This window comes from Salvelinus sp. IW2-2015, unplaced genomic scaffold, assembly GCF_002910315.2.
Source record: "Salvelinus sp. IW2-2015 unplaced genomic scaffold, ASM291031v2 Un_scaffold16521, whole genome shotgun sequence".
NCBI classification, from domain to species: Eukaryota; Metazoa; Chordata; class Actinopteri; order Salmoniformes; family Salmonidae; genus Salvelinus; species Salvelinus sp. IW2-2015.
Genome location: NW_019957625.1, coordinates 34,746 through 50,363, shown reverse-complemented (window position 1 = coordinate 50,363; position 15,618 = coordinate 34,746). Strand labels below are relative to the sequence as shown.

The following is a 15,618-nucleotide window of genomic DNA, read 5'->3' as shown; positions in this document are numbered from 1 at the left end:
TACGAACTCCTGAGAAGGCAGAGGGAACTGCGCAGAGGGAGTTGGGGTGAATCATTCATGCGCCGGAGCATACATTTGACTATTCCCAAACCAGCCCCTTCTGCATACTCCCCATGCACTTCTGGCGATCTGAGAGGAATAAATTAGTATAAGCAATATGGGAATAGCTTCACCTTGCCCTCTTGAGTTCTCGCCATATTGCCTACAGCTATCCAATCCTCTCAGATCTCCACAAGTGCATAGACAGTAGGGGCTAGAGGCCGAGTTGGGATTAGGTGATACATACACCCACGTACACTCACCCTGGGTTGTAGAGCATTACTGTGGAGAGGTTCTCACATGATTTGTTGAGATCGGTCATAGACAGACTAGAGGAGAGCAGTCCACTCTGGGAAAAAGGTCCAACACACAACAAAGTTCAACATGACCATTGACCTCATGATGACTCATTGGTCAAGTCGCTGGCATCCTAAAAGGCTTACAGTAAACGTGCATTTACACTAGATGGTTATTTCAAATCAAAGTTTATTGGCCGCGTACACAGATTTGCAGATGTTATCGCATGTGCAGCGAAATGCTTGGTTACATGAGTAATAAGCTATACGAGTCATGACTAGAGGTCGACCGATTATGATTTTTCAACGCCGATACCGATTATTGGAGGACCAAAAAAAGCTGATACCGATTAAAAATCGGCCTATTTATTTATATATATATTTGTAATAATAACAATTACAACAATACTGAATGAACAATGATCACTTTTATTTTAACTTAATATAATACATCACTAAAATCAATTTAGTCTCAAATAAATAATGAAACATGTTCAATATGGTTTAAATAATGCAAAAACAAAGTGTTGGAGAAGAAAGTAAAAGTGCAATATGTGCCATGTAAAAAAGCGAACGTTTAAGTTCCTTGCGCAGAACATGAGAACATGTGGTTCCTTTTAACATGAGTCTTCAATATTCCCAGGTAAGAAGTTTTAGGTTTTAGTTATTATAGGACTATTTCTCTCTATACCATTTGTATTTCATATACCTTAGACTATTGGATGTTCTAATAGGTACTTTAGTATTGCCAGCCTAATCTCGGGAGTTGATAGGCTTGAAGTCATAAACTTCAAGCTGCTGGCAAACGCAGTAAAGTGCTGTTTGAATGAATGCTTACGAGCCTGCTGCTGCCTACCACCGCTCAGTCAGACTGCTCTATCAAATCATAGACTTAATTATAACACACAGAAAGACGAGCCTTAGGTCATTAATATGGTCAAATCCGGAAACAATCATTTAAAAAACAAAACGTTTATTCTTTCAGTGAAATACGGAACCATCCATAAGTCTAAATATTGCACAACCTTCAATGTTATGTCATAATTACGTAAAATTAGTTCGCAACGAGCCAGGGGCCCAAACTGTTGCATAAACCCTGACTCTGCGTTCAATGAACGCAAGAGAAGTGACACAATTTCCCTAGTTTAATATTGCCTGCTAACATGAATTTCTTTTAACTAAATATGCAGGTTTAAAAATATATACTTGTGTATTGATTTTAAGAAAGGCATTGATGTTTATGGTTAGGTACATTCGTGCAACGATTGTGCTTTTTTTCGCAAATGCACTTTTGTTAAATCATCCCCCGTTTGGCGAAGTTTGCTGTCTTTGTTAGGAAGAAATAGTCTTCACACAGTTCGCAAAAGAGCCAGGTAGCCCAAACTGCTGCATATACCCTGACTCTGTTGCACAGAACGCAGGAGAAGTGACACAATTYCCCTCGTTAAAGGAAATTCATGTTAGCAGGCAATATTAAGTAAATATGCAGGTTTAAAAATATATACTTGTGTATTGATTTAAAGAAAGGCGTGCAAAGTCAGTGATTTTTTTGCCAATGCGCTTGTTAAATCACCCATTTGGCGAAGTAGGCTATGATTCAATGATAAATTAACAGGCACCGCATCGATTATATGCAACGCAGGACAAGCTAGATAAACTAGTAATATCATCAACCATGTGTAGTAAACTAGTGATTATGTTAAGATTGATTGTTTTTTATAAGATACGTTTAATGCTAGCTAGCATCTCACCTTGGCTCCTTGCTGCACTCGCATAACAGGTGGTCAGCCTGTCACGCAGTCGCCTCGTGGAGTGCAATGTAATCGGCCATGATCGGTGTCCAAAAATGCCGATTACCGATTGTTATGAAAACTTGTAATCGGCCATAATTAATCGGCCATTCCGATTAATCGGTCGACCTCTAGTCATGACTTACTTGATTTAAACCCTTGGGGAGCATAGATCATCCACATATACTAATAATAATAATAACAACAACTGATAAATACCACAACTAATAAGCTTCTTTAAAAGGCCTTTGAGAGAAAGAGCCTTTGGTGTTTACCTTCCTCTTTTCCCTTAGTTTAGCTGCCTCTTTAGGGTGGTTGAAACGGAACATGTTGGTTCTCCCCAGTAGGATAACAGCACCTATCAAACACAATAGAACAATAAAACATTGAATAAAGGTAATAAGGAAAAAAATATATATACTACTTCTAAAATGACTAAAGATTAGTAAATGTGGGATTGGGCATTCACAGAACAATCATTGTGTTGGCTGCCGGGAACACACTGTCGTACACGTCGATCCAGAGCATCCCAAATATGCTCAATCTGTGACATGTCTGGTGAGTATGCGGGCCATGGAAGAACTGCGTCATTTTCAGCTTCCAGGAATTGTGTACAGATCCTTGCGACATGGGGCCGTGCATTATGCTGAAACATGTGATGGCGGCGGATGAATGGCACGACAATGGGCCTCAGGATCTCGTCACGGTATCGCTGTACATTCAAATTGCCATCAATAAAATGCAATTGTGTTTGTTGTCCATACCATATCCCCACCATGGGGCACTATTCACAAAGTTAACATCAGCAAACCGCTCGACCACACGAAACAATACACAGTTGTGAGGCCGGTTAGACGTACTGCCAAATCCTCTAAAATAACATTGGAGGCAGCATATGGTAGAGAAATTAACATTCAAGTCTCTGGTGGACATTCCTGCAGTCAGCATGCCAATTACACACTCCCTCAAAACTTGAGACATTGGTGGCATTGTGTTGTGTGACAAAACTGCACATTTTTGAGTGGCCTTTTATTGTCCTCAGCACAAGGTGCACCTTTGTAATGATCATGCTATTTAATAAGCTTGTTGATATGCCACACCTGTCAGGTGGATGGATTATCTTGGAAAATGAGAAATGCTCACTAACAGGGATGTAAACAAATTTGTAGAAAACATTTCAGATAAATAAACTTTTCTTTGCATATGGAACATTTCTGGAATCTTATTTTAGCTCATGAAACCAACACTTTAAATGTTGCGTTCATATTTCTGTTCAGTGTATTTACTAACCCTAACACCTGTCTCTTATACACATCTAGATGTGTATAAGAGACAGCCCTAACACTTACCCTAACCTTAACACTTACCCTAACCGTAACCTTAGCAAGCAGTTGCTTAGCAACAGTTTGTTGATAGTAGCCTATGAAAATCCAGACAATCAAAATAATGTGCAACCAAAAGCGTATACCTTGGTTTAGTGTGGAGGCTTCGGTCACTTGCACTCCATTCACGGAGCACTGGGCCCCATTGAGTGGAACCAGGGTGACGGTGCCGGTCTGGTTCGCAAACATGCAGTGTTCACTCTCCAGGTCCAGCCCATGGAGAACTACAGAGAAGAAAGCGAATGAGAGGGAAAGACAGTGTTGTGTGTGAGCGCGCGTGCACGTTTCATTATGAATTGTTTCTTTGTCCTGATTTGTAGCAAAGTATGACAGCGGATAGAGTATGTAACAGAGGCCACTCACCAATGTCCTGAACAGTCGACGYGTCGTCTCGACCAACATATGTCCTGCCCTCCTGAAACAAAAATGAAAGCGATACAGTATGTCAAGTCCATGTAGCTTCTATTTAAGTTTAATAGGAGGACAAAWTAACTTGTGAAGCAATCTGAGAAAGAAAAAAAACTATTTGTAAAAATAACAAAAAAATGATCAAATCAACTGTGACTGACCTTTAGATGGTAGAGGATGATGCCAGTACTTAGGAGGTCGTCGTCAATACCAATTAGATGAGGCAACTCCGAATCAAGGACGACACCGATTCCCTCTTTCCTCAGGGCAAGGGTTTCTTCCTGTAAAGACGAGATCAATGGAAGACAGATATTGTCAATCATTATGAATTGATTGAGGTTTCTGACTTATAAGTCAATTCAATTTCACAGCTGACTATAATCTAAAAAGGCATATAACCAGAGTGCTTCTGTGAGCTAAATTGAATTAGACATTTTATACAAATATATACCCACTCACCTTGAGAATGTTCTGAGTTTCATTCCACTTGTTAGTCCACTCCTTGGTTAACTCCAACACCTATGACAGAAATAGCAGAAAAAAATGTTGGAATATCAAAGATGAGATCACATCACTAACTTGCTGAAAATGCTTGACCTGTTCGTTTATGGATTTGAAGAATAGAACACTGCACTTGCAAAGTGTCGATAGCTTATTTTGGGTAATCGTGTTTATTTTTACTCTAAAAGGAACAATCCACATGGCCTTACTCTGGCTTCATTCTGGTGTAGTTTCTCCTCCATGCTCAGAGCAGTGGGTGAATCCAGTAGTGCAATCTGAGAAGGATGAAAACCAACCAACAATCAAAACATTATTGAATCACACCTCAATACTCCCTAAATCAGTGCGATCTAGTTAGATGGGACATTTAAAACACAACAAGGTCATAGGCCAGTAGCTGGAAAGGTGGACATGTTCAATTTCAATAAAACATAATGTACTAGTCATGCATTATAMAAATATGCCCATAAATTAACAAAATAAATGTTTGCTATACCCATTTGCATACAATAACAGTTTTTACGTAACTTGTAACAGTGTATTGTAGAGCGGTTTTGTTTATGAAATAAATAGACTTGAAGGGACAGAGAAAACGTTGTAGTGGACAGGATAGTTGAGTTCCAATGCCCTAAACCATCAACACACACACACAAAACAATTCAGATCAGTGTGACAAATCCTCCACCTGGTTTCCCTGGACCAGAAGGGTCTTCAGCCGGGCGATTTCAGCCCTGAGCTCTCGGATGAGCTTGACGTTGCAGTCCTCGTTGATCGTGGGCTTGTTGATGATGTTCTTGGCGCGGTTGGCGTAGCGCAGAGTGCTCAGCGTCTCGCCGTAGTTGACGTCAGCAGGTGAAACGGCTGCAGCAAACGAGAGCAAAACACCTTTGAAACCTTTGTCGTACTACAAAACACTTTTACATTTGCCGTGTTCTAATGCTGTATCTTTGACTGCAAACATACCACAGATATTTAGCTTATGGCCACTCGCCACACTTAAGAGTCTTATACATAAAGGTCAGCCTTAACAAGTGTTTAGAAAGCCATGTTCTCAAATTCTAGCACCAAGTACACTGGACTAGGAACCCAGAAATGTCTGCAAAGCACATTCATGCTTCCTGCTGKGGTAAAATTGTAAAACAATTGGGGTCCCTATTGTTTTATGGCAAAGACTGCAGATCTCTAGGTAGCCTCCCCATCCCGCCCCCCCTGGATCCCTTTTCCCCTGAGCTGAAGAGCCTAATCACATTCTGCGCATGATAGGACTGCCAGAGTTAWATCAGTTAACTTTGTGTCATTTTAGCGTGTTGAAAATACACTGAAAACATCCAAAATACATAATCTATACAGCTAAAATGTACAATGCCATGTAAAAACATGTTGACTGTAGCTAGGTTTCCATCCAATTGGCAACAGATTTGAATGAGAATATTCTAAAATCCTATAACAAAATATGCACATTTTTACACCAGGGGCGTGTTTCCACCAAACAAACTTGTTGCGGATAAAATTCACTTTTTCGTTGAAGTTTTCATGCACCGAATAAAAATCTAAAAGTTCAATATGTTTCCATCGCATTTTCAACTATGGACAGTTCTGTCACAAAAACTGTGGCATTAAATATCAAATGTGCTTACTCCGGTCTTGCAGTTAAATAGCAAATGTGCACATTTTTGAGCAGATGGTGTTAAACTATAAGATAGTCTACCTGTGTTTAGTTTAAATCAAAGCACATATTTTTGTCTAGCGGAACATGCTGTTGAGTTTTGTCCACATGAGAGAGAAATTTGATATTTTGCACAATCATGCGAAAATCTCATAAAGTTTTTTTTTGGTCTTAAAGTAACGTTATACTATCCTATTAGATGATATCTTGCAGACATTGATTAAGCTTTGACCCAACTTAATTAAACAAGCACCATTTATTTAATAAATAGCCTGTTCTCTATGAGTAAAGCAGAGACTGTGCTTAAAGTAGAGGATCCCGCCCACATGCGCAGAACCTTCGGGACCTTTAGCTGTCGGGAAGAAGGGTCCAGAAAAGTCAGCGCCGCAGCGCTGTTTTATCCCAGTAAGAAGCATAGCTGGCTCAGGATCTGATCTATAGATATATTCATGACAATCCAGGGTTCCCCTTATATGCTGAAGTGGACAGGTAAACACCAAGGTTCAGAGTCCGGTGTATCTGGGGCTTTTCAAGGGGAGTATTGGAAACATTTGATTAAATGCAAGACATTTTGCATTATTAAGGACTCACTAGCGATCATGATGGTCTTGGAGTTGCCTCCCAGGCTGTCTTTGAGGAGCCACGTTAGCACAGAGTCTCTGTAAGGCACAAACACCTGCTTCTTCTTCAGGTTGGTGTTCACTCCGTCCTGGCTCAGGTCCGCTGGACCAAGACAGGGAAAAGGTTTCAGATCAATCAATAAGAAAAATAATTGGCACTTCAGGCAGGCTAGAGCAAACACTCAAAGTATTTGATAGATTTCAAGTTGTATTTGAATCCAGGTCTGATCAATTGGTAACTCAACAGAGAGAAGAAAACTCACAACTCTGCATACTCAGTAAGACATTGGAACACTACTGTGGTTCAAATATTGTAAGGAGAAAAACATTGTGGCCTGCATAGTCAAGCTAAAAGACATTGCCAGGTAAGGGTTTTTATTCCATACAAAAAAATATTATGAGACTTGAATGAATATGTCCTCATATCTGCTGTCTCATTGATATTACAGTTGGTATAACAGAGATATAACAGTTACCCACCTAGAGCGGAGATGACGTTGCCCAGGGTGACCAGTGACTTGTTGATGTTGCCGCCCTCCTTGAGCCGGACTGCCGTGGAACCGGTGGCGTCCGCTCTCTCGCTGCCCGCCAAGTCCACCAGGTGGATTTTACTGATCGTCTCGCAGGGCATCTCCGTGTCAAACTTAGCCTGGGGAGGAAGGAGAAAATGCGTTAAAAAACCCTGAAGTCTGATGAAGACCTTTGAGTCGAAACGCTGCACTTAAACTGTGGGTGCATTCTACAGTGTATGCATCTATTTTTCCTAGAATGGTTAAGTGCCTCACAGATGCTATTAGTGGCAACCCCTTTAATGGCATTGATTGGCTAGGAGTCCACTCACCTGGTAACTGAATCAGTCCCTAACTAACAAACAAGGACAACTACACTGCGGCCCTTGTGCACTGGAGTTGAGCATTCCTGGAGTAGCGGTAGCTAGCCCAGCATTAGCTGTAGCATTAGCTCGCCTAGAGGCCCACCTGGGTGAAGTTGATGGTGAAGATGGCGTGCGAGCGGCTGCTGGTGTCGTTCATGTCCGTGGCGGCCGTGGTGCGGTTGATGTTGCCCGCCTCCATCAGTTCCTCCACGTCGTGATARTTCTGCACCAAGTGCTTGGACAGGTCTGGGTTCAGATTGGATTAACACATTAGTTCAAAATATGGAGAGACAGACATCCACTGTTTTAATTAGAGGTCAACCGATTAATCGGCATGGCCGATTAATTAGGGCCGATTTCATAACAATCGGTAAACTCCATTTTTGGACACCGATTATGGCCGATTACATTGCATTCCACGAGGAAATTGAGTGGCAGGCTGACCACCTGTTACTCAAGTACAGCATGGAGCCAAGGTAAGTTGCTAGCTAGCATTAAACTTATCTTATAAAAAACAATCAATCAATCTTCACATAATCACTAGTTAACCTAGTAATATCATCAACCATGTGTAGTTAACTAGCTTGTCCTGCATTGCATACACTCAATGCGTTGCCTGTTAATTTATCATCGAATGACAGCCTACTTTGCCAAACGGGTAATGATTTAACAAAAACGCATTCGCGAAAAAAAGCACAATCGTTGCACGAATGTACCTAACCATAAACATCAATGCCTTAAAATCAATACACAGAAATAGATTTTTTTAAACCTGCATATTTAGTTTTTAAAAATGTATGTTAGCAGGCAACATTAACTAGGGAAATTGTGTCACTTCTCTTGCGTTCATTGCACGCAGTGTCAGGGTATATGCATCAGATTGGGCTGTCTGGCTCGTTGCGAACTAATTTGCCTGAATTAGCAGCAGGCTCGTAAGCTTTAATTCAAACTTTACTGCGTTTGCCAGCAGCTCTTAGCAATGCTTGAAGCACAGCGCTGTTTATGACTTCAAGCCTATTACCTCCTGAGATTAGGCTGGCAATACTATAGTGCCTATTAGAACATCCAATAGTCAAAGGTATATGAAATACAAATGGTATAGAGAGAAATAGTCGGTGCGTCATAATTCCTATAATAAACTACAACCTAAAACCTCTTAACTGGGAATATTGAAGAACTGGGAATATTGAACCACCAGCTTTCATATGTTCTGAGAAAGTAACTTAAACATCAGCTTTTTTACATGGCACATATTGCACTTTTACTTTCTTCTCCAACACTGTGTTTGCATTATTTAAACCAAATTGAGCATGTTTCATTATTTATTTGAGACTAAATAGATTTTATTTATGTATTATATTAAGTTCAAATGAAAAAGTGTTAATTCAGTATTGTTGTGATTATTATTAAAATAAAATAAATTATAATAAAAAAAAATAAAAAAAATTGGGCGATTAATCTGTATTGGCTTTTTTGGTCCTCCAATAATCGGTATTGGCGTTGAAAAATCATAAAATCGGTCGACCTCTAGTTTTAATGAGTTTGGGAGCCATCGTTCTGGCTGAGACAGGTCTGGGGTCAGATTGGATTAACACAGGGAGTTCATATACAGAGATATCCACTGTTATAATGAGTTTGGGAGCCATCATTCTGCCTTACAGAAAGGTGTGGGATCAGTCTTAGAATGAATAGAGAAAATACCAAATTAGGTCCCTTATGTCCGTATTGATTATGATCCAAAAAGAATAATGTTGTCTTACCTTCCACGTAGGGTCCATCTTTTGGGTGCTCCCTCACCCTCAGGTTGTAGGTTTGGGTAGACTTCCTCCTGAGCAGGTCCCTGACACGTTCATTGTAGATCTCCAGGTAGCTGATGACATTGAGAGGATAAAGAGGTCATTCAGAGGTCAGGTTTAGCCTGATGACATCTACCAATTATTAATTATTATTATTAAGGGACCCTTTTTGTCATCTCTTGGATGAGGTACGAATTGCTGGAACGTCTATTGATCATGTGCAATCACTTTTTATTATATTTAAAAAGTGTTCATTGAGCCACCATTGAAAAGGAAAGATTCACCCATTTTGAATGTTATATCGTTTTTGTGCATCTCTGAGCGATGTTCTATTGATTCCCGGGGTCATTTAATGTTTTCATGTGTATTGGACCTATTGCCGTTCAAACAGGTAGAAATACAGCCAGTGTATGACGAGTTTCGCATCATATGATGCAAAACGCATCACACCAGCTGTGACTACGTGTTTTGAAAGTTATATAATCTTGAAATCTTTATTGCTGACATGCTCAACATTTTGGGACAGTATCAACAGTGGACTAATGCAACAAATACCAAAATATTGTTTGAGTTGATTATTCCTTTAAGCTTCTTAATTAATTCTTCCAAAAATTCCAGGGTATGACAATGGACAGTTTTCTTACCTGACCTCGGTGCGGAAGGAGGCCTCATCCCAACGAGTCATCCCAGCAATCCGGCTGAACAGACCCTCACATATCCGTGGAATGAGACCAGCATCTCCCTGATGAAAARKAAATCCATAGAGCAAACGCTTAATCAAACGCAGACGTTAAGTTCACGATAAGTCTGACAACGATTGACCATGTTCAGCGGCCGACTGGACTGAGGAAACCTGTTGATATGTTACAGAACAGTTCTTAAAAATAATCCATTACAGGAAAGACTCTAAATATGTCATGTTTGTCTTTAGTCTTTCTACAAAACAAGAGTCCACAGAGAAAACTGACACTATGAACTTTGTACTTTCCCCTAATCACTTTCCCCAAGACTTGTGAAAGCAAAACTGGACTGTCGGAGCCCTCGTTCGTTACTGTGATATTTGCTCAGGGTCTCCACGACTGATTGAAGTCCCAATAGTCTGATAACAAAAACAGCCCCGTTGAGTAAGCAAATGTGGAAAGTTCCAGAAATGTCATGAACAAAGTAGACCCAATTCCTTATCTCCATGTCAGAGAGGCATGATCGTTGTACATTATGCAGTACCAGTCAAAAGTTGACACACCTACTCATTCAAGGGATTTTCTTTATTTTTCTACATGCTTTTCAACAGTCTTGAAGAAGTTCCCACATATGCTGAGCACTTGTTGACTGCTTTTCCTTCACTCTGCGGTCCAACTCATCCCAAACCATCTCAATTGGGTTGAAGTCGGGTGATTGTGGAGGCCAGGTCATCTGATTCACCACTCTCCTTCTTGGTCAAATAGCCCTTACACAGCCTGGAGGTGTGCTTTGGGTCATTATAGTGTTGAAAAACAAATGATAGTGGGACTAAGCGCAAACCAGATGGGATGGCGCATCGCTGCAGAATGCTGTGGTAGCCATGCTGGTTAAGTGTGCCTTAAATTCTAAATAGAATCACTGACAGTTTCACCAGCAAAGCACCCCCACACCACCTCCTCCATGCTTCACGGTGGGAAATACACATGCGGAGATCATCAGTTCACCTACTCTGCGTCTCACAAAGACAGCAGTTGGAACCAAAAATCTCAAATTTGGACTTATCAAACCAAAGGACAGATTTCCACCAGTCTAATGTCCATTGCTCGTGTTTCCTGGCCCAAGCAAGTCTCTTCTTATTGGTGTCCTTTAGTAGTGGTTTCTTCGCAGCAATTCGACCATGAAGGCCTGATTCACACAGTCTCCTCGGAACAGTTGATGTTGAGATGTGTCTGTTACTTGAACTCTGAAGCATTTATTTGGGCTGCAATCTGAGGTGCAGTTAACTCTAATGAACTTATCCTCTGCAGCAGATCTGGGTATTCCCTTCCTGTGGTGGTCCACACGAGAGACAGTTTCATCATAGCGCTTGATGGATTTTGCGACTGTACTTGAAGAAACCTTCAAAGTTCTTGAAATTTTCCGGCTTGACTGACCTTCGTGTCTTAAAGTAATGATGGACTGTCGTTTCTCTTTGCTCATTTGAGCTGTTCTTGCCATAATATGGACTTGGTTTTTACCAAATAGGGCTCCTCTGTATACCACCCCTACCTTGTCACAACACAACTGATTGGCCCAAATTCATTATGAAGGAAAGGAATTCCACAAATTAACTTAAGGTACACCTGTTAATTAAAATGCATTCCTTATGAAGCTGGTTGAAAGAATGCCAAGAGTGTGCAAAGCTGTCATCAAGGCGAAGGGTGGCTACTTTGAAGAATCTCAAATATAAAATATATTTTGATTTGTTTAACACTTTTTTGGTTACTACATGATTCYATAGGTGTTATTTCATAGTTGATGTTTTCACTATTATTCTACAATGTAGAAAATAGTAAAAATAAAGAAAAACCCTGGAATGAGTAGTGGTCCAAACTTTTGATTGGTACTGTATATTTAAACATTCCACAACATTGTGCCCTGCTGAACACAGCCCAGTCTTTGACTTGGGAGTAGGAGTGCTTTTTAGATAATTATGAATAAGATTATATAGACAAGGAGGACCTGATCCTAGATCAGAACTCCTACTCCGATATGTGTTATGAACACAGGCCAAGAAAGGGAATGTTAGTCTCACTGGATTTCCCATCATGGTGTAGGACTTCCCCGAGCAGGTCTGGCCGTAGGCGAAGATGCAGGCGTTATAGCCTTGGAACGCAGCCTTGAGGACATCTGAACCCAGGTCTTTGAACACCTACAAAGGAAGAGGGCAAACATGGGCTTGTTCAAAAAGGTGAAATGTTCAGAGCTTTGGCAAATTGGAATGTAGCTGATATGATTCACAATGACAGGGACTCATTTGTTCCAAACAGTACATTTAGATCTGAATGGCCCGTAAAGTTGCGACGTCCTGAACAGGCCCCAGATCTAACTGGCTAAAACATATCTCACTGTAGGCAGTCAGTGAAAGAAAGAAACTAGCCAATACAACACAAACAAAAAAATATGGAATTTATGCATCCATAATTTTAACACATTTATAACAGTTAACTCATAGGCTGTGTTACTGTTGATACTGCACTGACATGATGCCAGGGGTGAAAGTAAGCCGGTAAGATCCAAGGGGTACGCTGTACCGGTTGAACATGAGCCTGTCACGATAATTAAAACAAAGATTCCAAGAAAACTGTAGGCCACTACAATATTATTTATCGTTACCGCATGTCACCCACATGAAAAATTAGCAAACGGACTTGAAAACGTGTGGAATACGCTCCAAAATGCGATGCGGTAGGGCAATAACACAAGAGTGGCGGTGACCGAGATGCACGTGGACAGTGGACGCATCAATTCAGGCTACAAGTGTAAGCCTGATCAAAAAACAATCACTGAATGTCATTCAGTACATGTCATGAATGTCATTCATGGTGTTTTGTTTTGTTACAGATGTCTTTCTCCATTATTCTAAGTAATTCTGTTTAGGCCTCCAAAAAAACGCATGTGAGAAGGTCCTGTACCAGAAATTAAATCTACTTAGACCCCTGTATGATGAAATATAATGATTTTTTTTTTAAAGTTGCACAACAACTTTAAAATTGCACAACACATCATATCTTATGTCTGAAGCTTGTGAGTCAACATGTGGACTAGACTAACAGAACATTAGCAAACTGTTTTGACTCAATAAACTTCCATCCATAACAAAAATGTCCTACAAATTTAAAAAAAATGTAATGACCCCTGAACTGAKGCAAATGTAAGCTGCTTTGACTATAATCCCATTTGGACTAAAAAAACAGAAAGTGTTAGTCCAGATCACGTTTTCAGACCGAAATATGACATTTACCTTTTCTTGAGAGACAAAGGTGTTGCTTTTACTGTCGGCGGAGTCATAGGAGAAGTCATAGGTGAAGGTCTTTTTTCTCTCCCTCATCGAATCGCCAGTAATGCCATCTGGTATCTAATGAAATACAACAAAATAGGCTGAAATACACTGTAAACACAAAGCGGAGTGCAATTGTATTTATTTAACTAGGCAAGTCAATTAAGAACAAATTCTTATTTACAATGACGGCCTACCCCGTCCGAACCCTAAWCTGTACGACGCTCGGCCAATTGCGCGCCGCCCTTTGGGACTCCCAATCACAGCCGGTTGTGATACAGTCTGGAATCGAACCAGGGTCTGTAGTGACRCCACTAGCACTGAGATGTAGTGCTTTAGACCGTTGCGACACTCAGGAGCCCCGGACACGAGGCATGTTCACTGATCATATGTTAAGACCAAATAAGTAAATAATTGATAATTAAATAGAACTAGTATTAAAAAATGATATTCATTTTATGCTAAACATCTGCCAAACAGAAAGAAATACAGGCCTAGCTATGGGTTAATTGATTATTATTGTAGAAAGGCTGTTTAAAACTTAAAATTACCCTCAAGTTTGTAATGGTGGTCTTGTCCTCTTTTATTTCAATGATGTTTTTGGCAGTCAAATCCTTCTCCCTGTAAAAATAAAAACATAAAACAGGTTAATACTTCCAAATAATTAAGTCTTCCCTTTCTGAGCCAAACCATGACGCAACAGAGACAGTGAACCAAGAAGGAGCATCAGAGTAAGAAAATTATTACTTTCAGGTTGTACCAAATTGCARTACTTTGTGATTCACAAATTGGACCAACAAGAAAAGGTACCCGTTACATTAGCAACAAAAGACAACATAGTAAACAAATTTACTGTGACTAATTAATCTATAATGTTGGGCATTGTTATCTTTGTAGAAGACTACATTCTCTCTAAGATGGGGCCGTCTGGGGTCGGGAAGAATGCCCCAACCGAATCCTCTCAGTTCTTATTTGCTTAATTGATCACTAGAAGTCTGGAGGAAATGTTTCTTGCTGCGACTCTTCCTAGTCCCTCTGTGGAAGTATTCAGTTCAAGCTTTAATTATTAGTGGCCTTTCCAGTAAGACATACTGGAATGAAATAAAACCGTACTTTCTGCTGCCGAACAGATTACCATCAACACGATGCCAACTGGATAAGGTTATACTCTGGGCTAATTGGTCAAAAAAAATGTGAGAAAGGTTACTTCCTTCAGAATCCTTCCTTGTTTTTCTACAGGTGCATAGTGCATCTTACTTATTTGGCATCTGTACATCATATTTCACACACCCACATTTAACATAGGTGTGTAGAGTAAGTGGCAGGGTGGTTGTCTTCTGTCATGCAGCTATGTATGTATCCTATTTACCGTTGGAAATAGTTTGTCAGAAAAGTATTAAGGCGTCCCATAATCCCTGGGTGCCAATACTAACTCCCAATACCGGACACARCACAGCCATGGTAACTCTAGTTCCTACTCTTCATGTTTGTTTTGTTAGTTAAACTTGTTCACCCGTCACCTCGCCAGCTGTCTGCCACCTAAAATAATGTTTGCGTGCCAACAYCCAGCCGTTCTTATTGGTGGATTAGCAAGAGGGTGTGTGGTGGGCTCGTGTTCCTTTGAGTGTGGTCGGCATTTACATCCCAAATGCTGTATCCCTTAACATTTTGGAAGAGACAGTTGTGGCAACGTCAGTGTTTGTTATGACACATATATTAAGAAGCAGTGTTCCTGCAACATGGTCAGTCATATGATGCCAGACAAATTAGAGTGCATTAAACTGTAAGAAGTTTGAACTGGTTACAATGTATCACAGTGAATCAGTGTCCAGCCGGGCGCCTCTCTTAAAATGAAACATTATAACCATTAGTAACAACAATAGCAYAATTTGGCCGTTTTTGTTTGTTTAGCATGTTTTTTTTGCTTTACTTACCGTCTGTTCATAGGCCTGAGCCGGACAGCTACCCGCACCGATGCCATTGCACATCCCCTTTCTGTCTGCTTCACCTGCTACTAGATCCAGATGTCCTTGAAAGACACAACCAAATAGTGTTAAGTACAAATAAATGTGGCAAGCGCGTTTCAGTATCTTGAGTCTGTGTCCAGTTCCCTCTGTACCTGCGGACCGGTTGCACACAGAGCCAATGTTACCTTCAAAAGAAGAGCGCTAGCTACTTGTGCTCCCTCCTGAGACTTGAGCGTGCACTTTATATTAGCCTGCTATCATTACCGTCACAGAAAAATA

The 15,618-nt window shown here is 40.5% G+C and overlaps 1 protein-coding gene across 16 annotated transcripts in view; it reads right to left on the bottom strand.

Moving 5' to 3' along the window:
- The window catches only part of LOC112080822 (kinesin-like protein KIF16B), a 35,664-nt gene that overhangs the window by 19,938 nt on the left and 108 nt on the right, over positions 1-15,618 (bottom strand). For 3 of the 16 annotated variants that reach the window (XM_024146748.2, XM_024146749.2, XM_024146754.2), the window contains exons 1-17: positions 15,307-15,609; positions 13,924-13,993; positions 13,337-13,450; positions 12,128-12,244; positions 10,017-10,114; positions 9,337-9,446; positions 7,680-7,822; positions 7,183-7,351; positions 6,674-6,805; positions 5,102-5,277; positions 4,626-4,691; positions 4,375-4,434; positions 4,077-4,196; positions 3,871-3,922; positions 3,594-3,731; positions 2,401-2,483; positions 303-388 (exon numbers count right to left, since the gene is read on the bottom strand). In XM_024146748.2, the coding sequence (XP_024002516.1) occupies positions 303-388; positions 2,401-2,483; positions 3,594-3,731; positions 3,871-3,922; positions 4,077-4,196; positions 4,375-4,434; positions 4,626-4,691; positions 5,102-5,277; positions 6,674-6,805; positions 7,183-7,351; positions 7,680-7,822; positions 9,337-9,446; positions 10,017-10,114; positions 12,128-12,244; positions 13,337-13,450; positions 13,924-13,993; positions 15,307-15,353 (1,781 nt within the window). In that variant the 5' untranslated portion in view covers positions 15,354-15,609. Of the gene's footprint in view, positions 1-302; positions 389-2,400; positions 2,484-3,593; positions 3,732-3,870; positions 3,923-4,076; positions 4,197-4,374; positions 4,435-4,625; positions 4,692-5,101; positions 5,278-6,673; positions 6,806-7,182; positions 7,352-7,679; positions 7,823-9,336; positions 9,447-10,016; positions 10,115-12,127; positions 12,245-13,336; positions 13,451-13,923; positions 13,994-14,741; positions 14,840-15,306 lie in introns of those variants that run through there. The other 13 variants (XM_024146750.2, XM_024146751.2, XM_024146752.2 and 10 more) reach the window with 10 other exon arrangements.